The 17643-nt window shown below is 40.5% G+C and overlaps 1 protein-coding gene across 4 annotated transcripts in view; it reads right to left on the reverse strand.

Moving 5' to 3' along the window:
• The window catches only part of RPS6KA2 (ribosomal protein S6 kinase A2), a 196359-nt gene that overhangs the window by 159510 nt on the left and 19206 nt on the right, over window positions 1-17643 (reverse strand). Inside the window, exon 1 of one of the 4 annotated variants that reach the window (XM_081188224.1) lies at window positions 16519-16665. The exons of 2 other annotated variants lie outside the window; for them this stretch is intronic. In XM_081188224.1, the coding sequence (XP_081044350.1) occupies window positions 16519-16566 (48 nt within the window). In that variant the 5' untranslated portion in view covers window positions 16567-16665. Of the gene's footprint in view, window positions 1-13117; window positions 13327-16518; window positions 16666-17643 lie in introns of those variants that run through there. One more of the 4 variants, XM_081188225.1, reaches the window with a different exon arrangement.

Consider the following 17643-nt stretch of genomic DNA (forward strand, 5'->3'; position numbering starts at 1 on the left):
CCCCAAAATTTTCAAGCAGGGGGCTGCTTCCCCAAAAAAGCTGCAGTGGCCGTACACACATACCATGCAACATGCTTAGAGCCCACATGGTGGTACATACCCCATTGCATGTATACAACACAGCGCATTGTGTGACATGCATGACTAACATCAGCATGTCATGTGTGCACAGTGCAAGCACAGTGCGGGACATATGCGCATGACATCATCACTTGCACATGCCCCACGGCGCCATCAACTTCAATTGTGGGTGGCAAGGCAGTGTCCTTGGGTCACTGGAGATGAAGAGAACCTGAACCTCTGTAAGAGTGTGTGGGCCTTTCTAATTGTCTTGGAAGGGGTTAAAATTAGGTGTCTCTTCCTTTAGTGCCTTTTTACCTTAGCAAGGCACTAAAAGAAGATACTATAGAGGTAACATTTCTATTCATTATGTTGCTTCTTTAACCACACCTTTCAGCAGAGGTCAGTGGGGCAGTGCAGGTAGGCCACAGGTTCTCCATCCCAGTTGTAAATTATGACTTCCCTTGATCTGGATACTAGACTTCTGTTGATGCAGCCTAGAATAGCATGAGCTTTTTCGGCTGCTGCATTACCCTGTTGACTCATGTTAATACCCCTAGATCCTTTTCACATGTAACACTGGTAAGCCAGGTGTTCCTCCTTATATTTGTGTAGCAGATTATTTCTACCTAACTGCAGAACCTGACATTTGTCCCTATTGAAATTCATTTTGTTAGTTTTGACCCAGTTCTCCAATCAGTTAACGTAATCTTGAATCTGAGTATAACGATCAAGTCATATGACAAAGTATCTCTTAAAATCTAGCTGGTGTGATAAGGAGGAGTTCCTCTGTTTCTGCTCACCACTAGGCACTTATTTTCCTGGGCATGCACATGCACCCCCCCGGGATGGAGCGTGTGCCTGGGGGCTGAGGTGTGGAGGGTAAACGAAGCCTGTGTCTAATCCATGCTGCCCACACCACTGGAGTGACCCCACCACCCACCAGAGCCAAGCATGACCACGCTGCACCCCTGCCTGCCCGTGGCTCTGGGCGGGCACAACAGATAGGCCCCCAAAGGGCACACTCATGCTGCCCTGCCAGCCCCACACTGTTTTAGGATGCTGCAGGTCTGTGTGAGGAGGACACAGCAGGCATGGGCCCTGAACAGGAAGGGTGCATGCCTGTTGCATCCCCCTCATGCAGCCCTGCAGCATCGCAAAGTGGTGAAGGATTGGCAGGGCAGCATGAGTGCGCTCCTCGGGTCATGACTGTTGCGCCCACCAAGGGCCACAAGCAAGCAGGGGTCTAGTGGCGCAGAACTGGCAGAACGGCATGGAGCAAAATGCACCCTTTCAAAAAATGTGACTGGGGTCGCTACCCTTCCCCATGTGATGCCACTGTTATTTTAACCACACCACCAGAGGCTTTCAAGAAATGGCCTAAGACTCCTACCTAGGTCTGTTGACTTGCTTGTTAGTATGCATTTCTGCAGCCAGTGAAATAGTTTGTGTGAATAAACTGGTCCCCAAGGAGAGAATTTCATGCTGTTTATTATATAATCAGATGGTAATGTGTGGAGTAGGAAGGGTTGTAAATAATTCACCCAGATGGGTCATTATGCACCTGTTATTTATTAGTTGCCCACTGGGTGTTCTCTTCCAGAGGAAAGGGAATTTGACATTGCAGCTCATGTCTTGTAAGTTTGATGTACTAAGGCTGGGGAGACTGGCATGTTTAGCCTACTCAAGCGCATTTCCCTATGCTTATTGCTGGCAGGGGGCGGGGATTGTGTGGGAAACGGTGGAGAATGTGATATTTTTTGGTAATCAATTCATTTAAATAAGCTGTCATGTGTCTGTTGCTTATTAAGCACCTGCTGATAATTGCCAATGGATGTGGCTTCCAAAAAAAGAATACAGTTTATTTGCAGCAGAGTGTTGAGCTCCAGCAGAAAGAAGGCTCCACTCTGGAGAAGGATTCAGACTCCAGCAACTAACCAGACTTTTCAGTCTTATTCGATAAAGCAATATTCATAAGTGTTTAATAATGAACAAAATAAAAACATCAGACCCTTAACTCATATTATATTGGGATTAAATGATTAAATTAAAGTCTATTTTCTGAAACTGGTGGTATTATTATTATTATTAAAAATTTGCATTCTTCCAAAGATCTCAAGGCAGTTCACAACATAAAAATACAAAATGAGAACATAATAAAACAAAAATGAACAAATAACTCCCCTCCCACAATCACATTTAAAAGGCCACAGAATGTTAATCAGCCGGAGGTCTGGTTATAGAAAAGCATTTTCTCTTGGGGCCTAAAGATATGTAATGAGTCACCAGGTGAGCCTCCCTGGGGAGAGCATTCCACAAACAATCACCACAGAAAAGGCCCGTTCTCCTGTTGCCATCCTCTCATGGAGGAGGCACACAAAGAAGAGCCTCAGATGCTGATTGCAGGGTCCAGATCAGTTCATCCATGATAACAGGATAAATACTACTTAATTAGCATTTTTCTTTAACGATGGTAGCATAGAGGAAATGTCTATTGTGGCTTCCAGTACATCCGCTGCATAAAAGGAAACAATATATATATTTGATAATATATTGTGTGGGTGTTCTATGTGGGAGCATTTTTGTTACACAAACAGAAATCTTTTCTGGCACTCTGAACCTAGTTAGCTGTGCATTTGTACTTTGTAAACATCGAAACAGAAGAAAATATCCGGATCCTCAAAGAGCAAAGTCTAGCCAGTGTTATCAGCCTGAAGCATTGGTTCAACTTAAGTGCACATTATACACCAACAATGCCCCAACACAGTACTGTGGAAAATTACTAAAATCTGCAATAAACTTAATTATAAACCATTCCAACTGTACAAGCCAATTGCCAGTTATCACTTAAACACCTGAGATACTTATCTCTTTAGTTTGTCAAGAGTTTTTCCCATGATTGAAAGATGAAATGAACATGATCAGCCCATGGAAGCTTTTGCAGAGGACTTTCATTGATTGCTGAGAGTGTTAACTTTTATATATTGTATAAATAATGTTCGGGAACGTTTTGATAATAGTCCACTACAATCCAAATTATTTGTTTTGGAGAAACATATAACCCATGTAATAATAATAATAATCTAGCATGGAGAGTGTCAGTCACAGTACAAAAATCTCTCGTAAATATTCCCATTCTCTTTTAACTGCCAGCACTTCTAAGTTGTTGCTATTATGGATTGATTCAACTGCATACCAGCAAATTCAGGTTACACAATTAAAGCTGATTTGGTGTTATTGATGGGGGGGGATAATCCCTGTTGTCCATCAGTGTGTGACATTTGGAAAGCATACTTAGGATTTCATCAGTTAAAATTCAAGTAGTTTGCATTAAGTGGTTCCTAGTCTTTCCTCTTTCTTAAGCATATATGGAATGCCTTGCTGGATCAAACCAAGATCCAGCATTCTTTAGAACAATCCCAACAACTAGTGAGGAACTAGGTAGCCAACTATGATTGGCTAATAACCCACCAATGTGCTACAATTTACTTTCTGCCTATCCCTGGCATAATTAATACCACCCAATCAATGTGCTGAGCTGTACCAAACCAACAGTTTACCAAACAGCAGTACCCACCACACTGAGTAATTTAAGGTGGCTTAAACATAGTGGTAAGAGCATATGAAACCTATATTGGTATTTTACCAGTTTTACTGTTATTAGTTTTCCAACCATGGTGCAGGGAATGTTCTTTGAGAGATTCCTAGGCCTTCACAAAGAGCTACAGCTTCCCTGGGAAGAGGGAATTATTAAGCTAGTTTTAAAGCCTGTGTTGTACACACACCCTTAAATTAACCTGATATGCATAATGAACACACAAATACTACCCTCATAAGAGAAGGAGTAGAATGACGAGGGAGATGATAATGATCAGTCCAAGCTGCAGTATAAATCGTATCTTAAAATAGCACCATTGCTAAATCTGTCTGTGACTGCTAAAAGGACATAACACATAGCTTTAAAATAAATCAGGCATCAAAGCACACATTTAAACCTCCCTCAAAAGCAAACAGGAGTGAGTGAGTGTTAAAAGCACACTAAAACGACTGAACACCAGTAACTGTACCAAGAAATAGATGTTCCACTGGGATTTATTTATTTTTAATCTCCGTAGAGTCAAAGGCCAACTGCACATACTCAAAGATAAATATTGTTTCAACTAATACTTTGCAACATTTTTAATTCTTTTTCACATGAGTAACTACAAACATTGTCTAATACACATCTATATCTATTTAACAACTATTTCAGCTCACAGCATTCTTGTCTAGCAGAACCATCTTACCCTGGAGTTATGCCCTCTTGTGGCAGAGTGGTTGTGAAATCCCCCCTGGGCTGGCAGAATACAAAGTTATGCCAAAGTTATGATACAGCTGCACAGGGGGAAGGTTGCACCAGTGGAACTCCCATGCCTGTGGGGTACCACCGGCTTAAGAAAGGAAATGGGAAGTGATTAAGTGTTGCAGGGTAGACTGAAATCAGAATGCATTGCTTGTTCCAGGAATGGGGGAGAAATTGTTTGCATTTTCTTGAACAGAAGAAGAGCCTGCTGGAGCAAGCCAATGGTCCATCTACTCCAGCATCCTGTTCTCACAGTGGTCAACCAGATGCCTATGGGAAATCTGCAAGTGGGATCTGAGCACCTCCTGCAGTATCCAGCAACTGGTATTCAGAAGCATTATTGCCTCCAACAGTGGAGGCAGAGCATAGCCGTCATGGCTAGTGGCTATTGAGAAACCACCTAATTCACACTTCTCAAACTAATGCCCTAGCCAAAGCACAGCTATCCTTCAAAATTTGCACACCTCTGAATTTAGCAATGCAGTTTGCCAACTAAAGAATTATTTCATTATTATTACATTTACATCCCACTTTTTATCCAAAGAGCTCAAGGTGACATACACACACCTGAAGCAATGTTTCAAAAATGTATATATTGGGGGAAGTGTGCATAAAATGAAAATATTGGATAAATTGCTTTCAGAAACGTGTACATTAGTCAAAACCTGTGTAAAAATATGTACGTTGGGAGAAATTTCCACTAAAATGCTTATGAACTTTCATGAGGACTTGCTCAAGTCACTCCCAGTTGTACCCATGATTCCAGGAAAACTTTACACCAAAAAAATTAAGAAAAAGAGCCAGTGGAGAGCCTCAAGCAACTGCCTCCCTCTATCTCCTACAGACGATAAGCCAGACCAGAAGAGAATATTCTGGCACTGACCCTATAGCCAATCACAGCAAAGCACCAAGTGTCTGTAAGCCCCAGCCAAGGAACACAGATCACATAACAACACACATGTCATAACACCAAATTATTTTGCTCCCATTATTCTACAACTGTGAGTTTAAAAGTGTGAACTTGGTGATGGGCAACTTTGATGTAAGAGTACTTTGTTGTTTGTGCAAGCACTCAAGGCTAACTGAAGTGTGGCAGACAGACTGATAGCTTTCACACACACTGCTTAGAGGTATCTTGCTGCTGATCTCCAGGCATCAGCATCTGTTCTCCTGGGAGTCTATAACCAGGAATTGAACCAGTAAACTTTTGCATATGAAGTCCACAGAGCTAGATCTCCACACAGAGCAATACCTAATCATAGGAAATGCTTTTGAATCTCAATGCTGTTACACAGCTGAAACTATAACCTCACCATCGGTAGGAAATTGGTGATCTTAGGGTATATAATAGTTAATTACAAGAGAGTCAGAAATAAAAGGAATTTACGGTAACTTTAGTGTCTATAGTGATAGAGAAGAACAGATATGCAAACACTTAATGAAGAACTATCAGGCTGACAAAATTCCATGTGTGACTTCTCTGATACAGTTTTAAAAGACTACTCACAGTCTTGCAGATTTGTCTGGATTTAAAGAGAATTAAAGGATTTTATATGTGTTTTGGAGCTTTGTTCTGCTGGGCAGTTAATATAGCACTATAAAACTGACAACATACATTTCTATAGTTATTATTACCGGTACTTCAGGTTTACAGTTTTAAGGTAGCATTTCAACTACCAACCAATGACAAATATGCCCTTCTTCGTGTGTCTCCTCCTAGAGAGTTCCAGATGGTGGCAACATGAGAACAGGCCTTTTCTGCAGAGGCTCCCTATCTGTGCAATGCTCCCCCCAGGGAAGTTCGCCTGGCACTTTCATTATACAGTGGTACCTCGGGTTACAGACCCTTCAGGGTACAGACGCTTCAGGTTACAGACTCTGCTAACCCAGAAATAGTACCTCAGGTTAAGAAGTTTGCTTCAGGATGAGAACAGAAATCGCACGGCGGCAGCGGGAGGCCCCATTAGCTAAAGTGGTACCTCAGGTTAAGAACACTTTCAGGTTAAGAACGGACCTCCAGGACGAATTAAGTTCTTAACCCGAGGTACCACTGTACACCTTTAGGCACCAGGCAAAAGCATTTCTTTTTAACCAGGCCTTTGGTGGATTTGATTGACATCCTATGCCCTTTTAAAATGTGGGGTTTTTGGGGGGGAGGGGGTTATTGGGTTGTTGTTGTTTTTATTTTGATTATGTATTTTGCTGTTTTATATTTTGAGTTTATTCTGTGAACCGCTCTGAGAACTCCGAGTATAGGGTATATTAATATTAATATTAATGTTATAAACATTATTCTAAAAGAATTTTTACATCATTCAGAAACTGTACAGTCAATTAACATTTACACTGTATCACAGTTTGGAAGCACAGGAAAGCCCAAGCCAGCTGTCAAAGCAATTATGGATATAGCACTAATGTGCATAAACTAGCATTTATAGTTACAGACTTGAGGCTTAAAATTCACTGCTGTGCTCTATGGGTGCTTCCAGACTGTCACTATTTGGGGGCTGGGATTCAATCACATTGGCAAATTCAGGTTGTGCAATTAAAGTTGTTTGGGAGCTCTTGTACAACAAATCCACTTTACCCCAAATCTGACTTACTGCAATAAGGAAAATAATGCAGAAATGCACTGCAGGATAACACTTGAAGTAATGTCACATAACTTCACCATAAACAAATCAGGATTTTTGCTCAACAAACAAGCCATCTGGAAGTGGTCAAATAAATCACATGGTCAGAACTGTATACCTGAAGGAGCGTCTCCACCCCCATCGTTCTGCCCAGACACTGAGGTCCAGCTCTGAGGGCCTTCTGGCGGTTCCCTCACTGCAAGAAGTGAGGTTACAGGGAACCAGGCAGAAGGCCTTCTTGGTAGTGGCGCCTGCCCTGTGGAACACCCTCCCATCAGATGTCAAAGAAATTAACAACTATTCAACTTTTAGAAGACATCTGAAGGCAGCCCTGTTTAGGGAAGCTTTTAATGTCTGATGAATTATTGTATTTTAATGTTTTGTTGGAAGTTACCCAGAGTGGCTGGGGGAACCTAGCCAGATGGGCAGGGTATAAATAATAAAATTGTTGTTGTTGTTGTTGTTGTTGTTGTTGTTGTTGTTGTTGTTATTATTATTATTAACAATGGATGGTATAAGCAGAGTTGAACCTCTGAGGACCAGAATACCAATGATCTTCAGTGGCTGGTGTCTTCTTGACTATGCCAAAGTGGTTTTCAAAGTGGAATGGAAGGTACTGTGTCATTTTATAATTTGCTGCCTCTCCATTTTATTGTTGTGTATTGTATTGTACTGTATTGTATTGTATTGTATTGTAGTGTTGTTTATTGTATAGCAAATACATTGTTGTGTTTATTATATTATACTAGCAGCAGGACACAGGAGGCTATCTCCCATTACATCTTCCCACCCCAGCACTAAGGGTAGCTTACATTGTCCCCTCCAGATGTTATTGGATTCCCAACTCCCATCAGCCTCAGCAGTCCTGCCGATGATCAGAGATGATGGGAGTTGTAGTCCAACAACAACTGTCCTTTGTCCCAATGGATTTCAGAATATTGTACAATGATACATGAAAATACCTCAAGGGTGGTATGTGCTTGATGGGGCAAGAGGGAAATAGGGGAAATAACTGGGGAGACTTCCTCTAAATTTCAACCACATTATCTCCACAACTTGGACTCATCTCCTCTGCAACACTGTCATGCTGGCCTTTACTGGTAGGGACACTGCCATGGTATGGCTGCTATTGCTCCATTTGGTGCTATGCAGAGCAGCATATTTCCCAATTCTGTTCTGGGCTGGGTGATTGTAGCATATGGCAGGCAATTGTGCTGGTGTACTGGTGTACCTCTTTCCCCGGCTTACTGGGATATAGGGTTGTTATTTTGTTAGATTGCATGAAAGGACAAATGTGCTCTCATACAATGGAAAAATATTAAGTCATGAGAAAAGAAGTGATACTGATGGGAGATCATTCTGAATGCCAAGACAAAATGAACTGGAATGCCATAATAACAAAAATTGGCTACATCTCCTTTAAAAAATAAGTCAGGGGAAAATAAGTACAGGTGCAATTTATTTTTCTCTTAGGAGGATGAAACAAATGCTAGAGAAGTGCTATGCTGATGAACTAACATTGTAACTTTAGAACAAAGTTAGTAATATTATATTATCTAACAGGAAATATGAGTAATAGGGATCCAACCTGAGGAATGGGAGAACATTAGCTTTTTTGCTGCTGCATCACACTGTTGACTCATGTTAAGCTTGTGGTCCACCAAGACCCCTAGATCCTTTTCTCATGTACTGCTAGTAAGCCAGATGTCCCCCAACCTATATTTGCACATCTGATTATTCCTGCCTAAGTGCAGAATCTTACATTTGGCCCTATTGAAATTCATTTTGTTGGCTTGTGCCCAGTTCTCCAATCTGTTAAGGTAATTTTGAATTCTGATTCTGTCTTCTGAGGCATTAGCTATCCCTCCCAGTTTGGCATCATCTGCAAATTTGATGAGCATCTTTCAATATCTTCATCCAAGTCATTTATAAAGATGTTGAACAACAACGGGCCCAGGACAGAATCCTATGGCACCCCACTTGTCATTTTTTACGGGATGATTAGGAAACATTGGTGAGCACTCTTGGGGTTTAGTTAGTCAACCAGCTACTAATCCACCTAACTGTTACCCCTTCCGGTCCATATTTTACTAGCATCTCTGCAATAATATTATGGGGGGCTTTGTCAAAAGCCTTTCAGAAATCAAGATACACTACATCCACAGCAACCCCCTGATCATCTAAGCTCATAACTCTATTAAAATAAGAAATGATATTTGTCTGGCATGACCTGTTTTTGAGAAACACATGCTGGGTCTTTGTAACCACAGTATCCTTTTCTAAGTGCTCACAGACCAACCATTTTATTATCTGTTCTAGGACCTTTCCTGGTATCGATGTCAAGCTCAGCAGTCAACACAGTGGTACCTCAGGTTAAGAACTTAATTCGTTCTGGAGGTCCGTTCTTAACCTGAAACTGTTCTTAACCTGAAGCACCACTTTAGCTAATGGGGCCTCCCTCTGCCACCACGCCGCCGGAGCACGATTTCTGTTCTTATCCTGAAGCATAGTTCTTAACCCAAGGTAATATTTCTGGGTTAGCGGAGTGTGTAACCTGAAGCATCTGTAACCTGAAGCATCCATAACCCAAGGTACCACTGTAGTTACTTGGGTCTTCTTCTCTCCCCCCCCCCCCCCATTTTTGAAGATGAGAACAACATTTGCCTACCTCCAGTCTGTAGGGACCTCGCCTGTTCTCCAAGAATTCTCAAAGATCATAGACAAAGCCTCTGAGATTACACCGACAAGCTCCTTTAGTACCCTTGGGTGCAGCTCATCAGGCCCTGGAGGTTTGAATTCACTTCCAAATGCTCCCTACTACCTCTTTTTTATCTTGGGCTGCAGCTCCCCCCTTACATTGTTTATTCTGTTATCACCAAATTAGGCTCTCCTTTCCTTTTGGGCAAAGTAAGTGTTGAGCAGTTCCACTTTCTTTCTGTCATCCAGCAGCATTTTTCCATCTTCTCCAAACAGAGGACCTACTACTCTGATGGTGTTTCCTGCTTGGCAGGGGGTTGGACTCGATGGCCCTTGTGGTCTCTTCCAACTCTATGATTCTATGATTCTATGATTCTACTTGCTACCAGGCCTATTTTTTTTGGAAATCCCTCATAACACCAGTAGGTTTGACTAAGAGGGAAAATACTTTTCTCTCAGTGACAGATGACAGTGTTGAATAGACAAATAGAAGGCCTAAGCTTTCCAAAGAAAGGCATTCAAAAACGGAGGCACCAAAATGAGTAACAATTCTGAAGAGACATTTTGTATTTCAGTTCTCTATAGCTCTCGTGGGCTGGTATCTGTAAAAGGTTTCAGAGATGAATCCAGCTACTGAAATTGCTTACTTTTATCATTTTCTTTTCAGACCAACATCTTTAAATAAAATGAGGACAGAAATGTAGTACCTGTCATCACTTAGGCAGCAATTCCTTATTGATCTAATGCATTATATGTCTGAGGCATTTTCCCAACAGGATGGCAGCAGCGGCTGCACAGGAGAGTTAGCTTAAAGGTCTAGCTTTCAGGCTCAGAATAACCAAAATGCCTGCTTAGGGTTCATCCACACTTCCCTTTGTCCTGCAATTTCTTCTGTTTGGTCCTTGACTTCTCGCCACAGGTCTGGGAGGTCTCTCTTTTGTCCCACTGACATTTGTTCCAATTCAGTGGTAAACAGCAGGTTTTCTCGGAGAAAGTGGACCAAACCAAAGTGTGGACGAGCCCTTAGTGTAAATTATCCATAAAATGCAGTGAAAGGAAGTTGGATAAAAATCAGATGATGCAACAGAGTTCATGAGTTCCTGCTAAAAGCTTTTTCCTAATTAAATCTGTCCAGGCACACATACACATCTATGTGGACCATTAAAACATAACAGGCTACTCACAAAATGAGATGGGTTGGAAATTACCAAAACAAATTATTACTAATAGCTTAGGAACAAAATGGTGACATTAGATGAACTGAGAGAAAAAAGAAAACATGAAACCCCCAAAATAATATATATTATTATTTCTCACACCAAATATCCTCCTTTGAAAATGTCTTATAGCAACACCTCCATATATCTGTTCAGAAGTCCCAATGCATTCAACTGGGATTATTGCTAGATCCCTGACAGTTAGTAGGGATAGGACTGCAACCTCAGTAACTTTCTTGCATATACACTTTGATCCTTCTAGAGCAGAGATAGCTAATCTGTGCCAATATGGATATTATGGGTGTTGTTGAACTACAGCTCCCATCAGCCATGCTGGCTGGGTTGATGGGAGTTTTGAGTCTGACAACATCCAAATATATATATAATGTTGCAACTACTAAAAGATGGACACAATCATCTTCATTCAGGGATATGTAATGTACCCTTGAGTAGAAACATGTGACTGTACTTTAAATATGATGTGTGCATATTCACATAAGCATCAGCCATTTGTTAGGTGCAGGCAGATAGTAAAGAGAATAGTGTTAGGTCCTGAAAATGAATGCAAATACTCAATTACTATGAACATGTACCCTAAGAATCCAGGAGAATATGAGCTGCCATTTTATGGTGAGAATGGCTGGATTCAAATAGTATAAATAATATATATATATATAATATATATAAGGACTAATTTCACCCTGAAATCCTCTTTCTCTCTCTCTCCACACACAAAGCTATTCAAGGCAAGCAGGCATATTGAAATCCTAAATCCTAACAGAATGAATTGTAAACAAACAAGAATAATCCTGTTTATATCATAAAGAAGCTACACATAATAACAATTTCAAAATATTGTGCTTGATCCTAATCTCAGAGATAGCCATGCATTCAAAAATTCATTTTAGGACAGTGAATAAGACTGATGTTTGAAAGTGAATACTGTTTGTTGCTAGGCAGTTATAGTCCCTATGTTCATATAAGGTGCAGAAATAACAAATTAGCAATGATAGTGGGATTTTAAATAAGAGCCAAGACAGGAAGAAAGGCAGACAGGACATTAAACTGGTTCACACAACCCTAAAAGCCAAACTCTGAGACCATGCTTTGTGGTGAAGCTGAAAAGAGGCTTGTGGTTAAGTTCTCTCTGATCTGCAGCCAAGGCTAGCTACAGCTTGTGGTTAGTAAGGACAGAACTTAACTCCAAGTCCTAGTTTGGAAGACACACAAAACAAACCTTGGCTTAGTTGGGCATGGCACAGTCGTAAGAAGGATTGGGGAGGAGCAAGGCAGCTGTGAGTTCCTCTCAGGGTGTCCACATGTTTGCAGTCTCAGTAAGCCATAGTTTGTCTTACAATGTTGTGGGAACCAGCCCTAAATAAAAGTTATGCGGCTGCATTCTTCCATGAATGTAGTATTTTCATTTTCACTTTTAAATCTCTGTTACATTATTACATCCTCCTTTTTGCATCTGTGATCAGATAGCTCTCAGTGTCTTTGGCTGTAATATGGGGCATATCACCCAGCCCACCAGCTGTTAGACTGTCTTATTGCCACATCTAGAAGTACAGGCAGTGGCTATTTCTGTCTCTCCAAAATTCCTAGGCAGGTGAAGCAGAAAGCCTTGGAATTTTGGCACCACAGGCAGGTAGTTCACCTGCCTAGATGGTTGGGGTAGCCTGGCTTAATGAGAAAATTAAGCAATCTGCAGTTTTGAGGGCTTTTGCTGTTTAAATACTGATGCTAATCATAAATCATATATAATTTTTCACGAATGAAGCACATTTCCCTTTTACATAGTTGCGAGCTGAATCATATTAACTCGAGTTAAATCTTAAAACCAACATTTCCTACAACCCTCACTTTAATTTCGGAGTACCAGGTAAAGAGTGTTAACTGCACTCATGTTCAAAACTTGGATCAGAATTGCATAGGAATCTATCGATGTCTTTTCTCTTCTTCAGATTTTCTTCCTCTCTCACACATAAACAAGTACCTCACAAATGGCTACAAGAAGCAGCAGGCACTGACAAACAGCAAAAATAAGTGCAAAAGGAAGCATATGAGCAGTTTTAAGTAGAAATTAGTAGAAACGTTTTTCATTCTACCACATCCATGCAATTGTGGAAAAACAAGAAAAGGGATCAATTTCAATAGAACAGAAATACCTTGCCCATGTATATGATTCTCATATGAAATGGGTGGATGCTCAGAGACGTCTAACAGATATATAAAGCTGAAAGCAATGGAAGGCTTATCTCTCTTTTTCTTTCTCTCTTCATTCCTCCTTCCCCTTGTATCGATGACTCAAGCATATGTTCTCTAAGGACAAAAACTTCCACTGGTGATAGTAGTCAGATCAGATGGAGATTATTTCTTACAAGCCATTACAAAGCAATAATCCGGCAACATAAAATCCTCCTATATTCTTGAGGAGGAATATATAAGGTTATTCCCCTCCCCTTTCTAACATTTCAGAGAAGACATTCGGATATGCATATTTATAAAGTGCTGGCTGAATATTAGCTGCACTACATAAATGCAAATGAGAAACAGCCAACAACATAGTTTACATTTTTCATAATTTTTCACCCTCCAATTTAAAAAATGAAAATATGTTTTCATCAATCATTTTTCTGTCCTTCCTTATAACACTTAACTTCAAGTGTTTCTTGCCGGCTTTTAAAAATTTCCCTTAATGCAGTTACTAAGTTACAATTTATAACATAAATGGCTTATTTGTGTCATTAAATTTGTATAACACCTCTATCCTCTCATGGAACCCAAGACAAGTCACCCACACAGCTGGGCACTGATCAGACTCAGACTTGCTTAGCTTTGGTAAGGTGGGCAGCATGAAGGGGTGGCAGTCCTCGCCTGAATGCCAGTCATATGTGCTGCTACTTACTGGGAGATAAGCGGGAGAGGAGACAGGAGTGGGGTCAGAATAGTGCAGATGCACCAACAGAACCAATCCTCTTCATAAGCAGCAGTTGAGTAACCAACTGGAGGTCAGATGAGCCCCACAGCCCCACTAGGCCATCTGCTATTGGGTGGCTTTGGGGTTGCCTCAGACAATGCCTGGCATACCAGTGTGAAGATTCACGACAGTGCTGAGAGCACAGAACTACTCAGAGACTCCTGTCACTATTTTGAATCACGGAAAGGCAGACTGGCATTACCTCTATGTGGCATTGGAAATATCCCTATGGAAAAAGAGTAGCCATGAGCATAGCACCTTGGTACAAGAGCTAGGAGAGAGATACATTTGCGGGTGGAAGCAGCTGAGGAAATGAGAAGTTCCTTCGTGGGATTTTAAGCCTACTTGAACTCTCAAACCAAAGTAGGTGCCTTGAGTGTCCCAGGCCTCAGATATTCTCACTTGCAGACTCACCCTTGGCTCCTTACATTAGTATGTTTATCCTGCTTCCAAAGCAAATTGGGATTACCGATGCTAGGATGGTGTAGAAGAAATGGCTTTGAAAATGTTATATTTCTACACAGACTCTGTGTATATGTCTGAATGTAAAGTGTGACTGTATGCACTGCTGTATGACACTGCTGCATATTTATGCTTTTTCACGTTGGACTGGCATAAATAAGTCTTTTTTTCCTGAGGAAAGGGGAAAAAATTATTCCCTTCTAGCATGTCTGATAAAAACAAACAAACCACATGGTGTGAACAGGGCCCTGATGAATATATATCCCAGTGTGTGATTATACAGTAGCCCATAGATACACCTTTTCACAAGAGAACAGGTTGCTATGGGACACCAAGCATCACCAATAATCTAGCTGCTTTTTCCACTCTGAATAATGCTGAGCGTTTTTCTGTTACACCCACATTCACTTTATCTGACCAAAACAGTTGCTCAGCAGTGAGCCACACTAACACAAACTACACATATCAGAGACTGCACAAAATAAAAATTTGAAGGGTGAAGAATTAAATATTCCCTTCTCATGCATACTATTTTAAAAGGTTATCTACATGCTTTGAACGTTATAAATGCCAGCAATCAAAATGTGTGAGACTGTTTGATGAGATATCCATGGTTATATATTATGGCCTTGATCCAATATAGTGCTGATTCTCTCCATCCCCCATCCCCCTGGTTTTCCTGTGACCAGAAATTTCCTGTTTTCCTATCTAATCTCTGCCACCCCAAGTCAATCCCAGGACCACCAAATTGTGCGTTTAAATTCACTAAAATTCAAACTTTAATGTGCAGATACAACAGCAGTCTAAGAGATTGGTAGTGGTGATGGTGACACTAATTAGGGAGATGAACCAGCTCCTTGGGAGAAAAAGGAGAGACTAAAGTCTCTTAAAATACGTGTGTGTGTGTGTGTGTGTGTGTGTGTGTGTGTGTGTGGAGAGGGAGAGAGAGAGAGAGAGAGAGAGAGAGAGAGAGAGAGAGATTCAACAGTATAACAGCCAATTTAAGTAATGAAGAGATTAAAGTATATGGTTAATGAAGTCTTGTCCATGATGGAATGTGGGAGGGGTCAGTGATTGATATCATTGGTGCAGTTTCATTACTTCTAGTTACTCTGTGTATACAGGTTCCTCTGTTTTTTATGGTTTGGATACATTGCACTCCATGTATACTGCTTCTACAAAAACAAACAAAAAACCCAATTCTGTCCTTGGAACAGAAACTTACACTCACTGAATTAACAGGAATGGATGTATGCGCCAAGAGGAAGAAGAAATAATAGATTTCAGCAGGGGCATAAGCTGTCCTTTAAATGGATGCTGCAAATGTTTCCTTGCTTACTCAGTGGCACTTGAAAATGCTCATAAAGGGGCCCAAACTTCAAAGTTTTTGCCACTGCTTCATACCTTGTCTTACCTGCCATGGTTATTACAATATTTTTTAAAATAACATGAAATCATCAAGTACAGGAAGATGAAGATAAAGGTGGAAATGCGAAGAATATATGCTTTAAAAAACTTTTTCTAGTAATAGTGCACACTTCTCTCTGCATGAAATTAAGATATTTAAAAAGGGCAATTATAGGAGTAACAAAGTTCCAGATATAGTAACTAATAAGGCACAATTTAATCCCCATGTTAAATCACCTGCAATTATCTATCAGAGCTGAATATAATTACTGCACATTTTTTACTCTTGCTTACTTCCTGCACACCCACCAACATCGGAGGAACATGCCCCAATAAAACACTAAAACGAGTGTAATCTTCCTTTCTCTTCCCAGGGTTTCCCCTTACATTTCTTCTTCTATCATTATATATCACTTGGTGAAATGAATATTATGTACCATCTTTCTGATAAAGGCATTACAGTCAAAAGGAACAAAAATTACTTTTATTGGAATACATACTATTTCCCCAAACACCTTAGCCAGAATGGGGGGGGGGGATTATGTTTGCAAGCAATAAACCAGTTTTGCACTATGTCACATGCTGCAGAACTTGAGTGAATGATGTTCTATGTCTCTGAGCCTTTGTATTTATTATCACATCAAACCAAAGCAATTGTCAAAACTTTTAGTGGATCAAGGCAACAAAAACATGCACAAAAAACCCCACTGAGAAACTTACCTTTTTAATGAACAATTTTTGGAATTTCTTGTGAGGCAGCTTTATCATTTTTATTCAGCATTTACAAAGGTGGCATCGGTTGGATTTTCAATCCATTTTGCCCAGAGAAACAGGCACATTTCATCTTCTCTGGTTATCTGCTTAACCCTGTACGTCACACCAGAAAACAGCACCCCCTCCCAAACAGCTGGAGATTACAAGCAAAGGGCTAGGCTGGAAGTAATCTTTGATTCAGATAAAATACCGGGAGACATGTGGTAGCTCAGCTCTGGTTTTGGATGGTGCCAAGTAGTTCTATTTGTCAGCTAAAAAGAGAGAAGAAGGTAACGAAAAAGCCTCCTGGTTGTGTCTGCATCAAAATAAATTGAGAAGTTGTGAAAGGAAGCACATTGTTTGTTAGAAAGGGGAGCATAAGCAAAAAAAGGCAGGAGATGAGCCACCTCTCTCCAACATCTGCTCCTTAAAAGCCCATGCAACAGAAGAATCTGTTTCAGTATCCAAAACGGTAAGAGATACCAAGCTATGCCTACCGCATGCAGTTTGCCACAGCACACCTGTTAATGGTGAGCGGTCTGTATGAGTCAGCCAAGCACAATGAAATAATCTTCCATTTTCACTTCTTCTTTGGATGAATTACTGAGACTTACATAAGGAATACAAACACATCTTTCTAAAATTAGAAAGGGAAGTGAAGTCTGTATTTTATATGTGAGTGCCCAATCTTGCAAAATTGGTGGGGAAGTTAGAATTGTTGGTGGATAGGGTGTTTATAAAAAGCAGTGTGAGGGGTGATCTCAAATTCTAATTTTGCACAGAGATTTGGACCTGTGGACTTTTTTCAATACCTGTATATAGTATACTAAGAGAACATTGATGCTAGTGGCTGCTTTGTGGGTTGCTGCCTAGCAGCATCACGAAAGAACTCACGATTACAGTTATTATTTACTTTATTGCAACTGTCTGAACACTTCAGAGCATGCATCTCTTCAAATACGAGATTAGTTTCTTTGAAGTCTCATATGCATAATATTGCATACATACAGAATATTAAAAGTGCAGAGCTAGTAGTCATATTAGTGATTTGTGCTTAGCATCAATATTAGATGGTTTTCTACCACCAACCAA

Source organism: Podarcis bocagei (assembly GCF_964188305.1).
Source record: "Podarcis bocagei genome assembly, chromosome: 3".
NCBI lineage: Eukaryota > Metazoa > Chordata > Lepidosauria > Squamata > Lacertidae > Podarcis > Podarcis bocagei.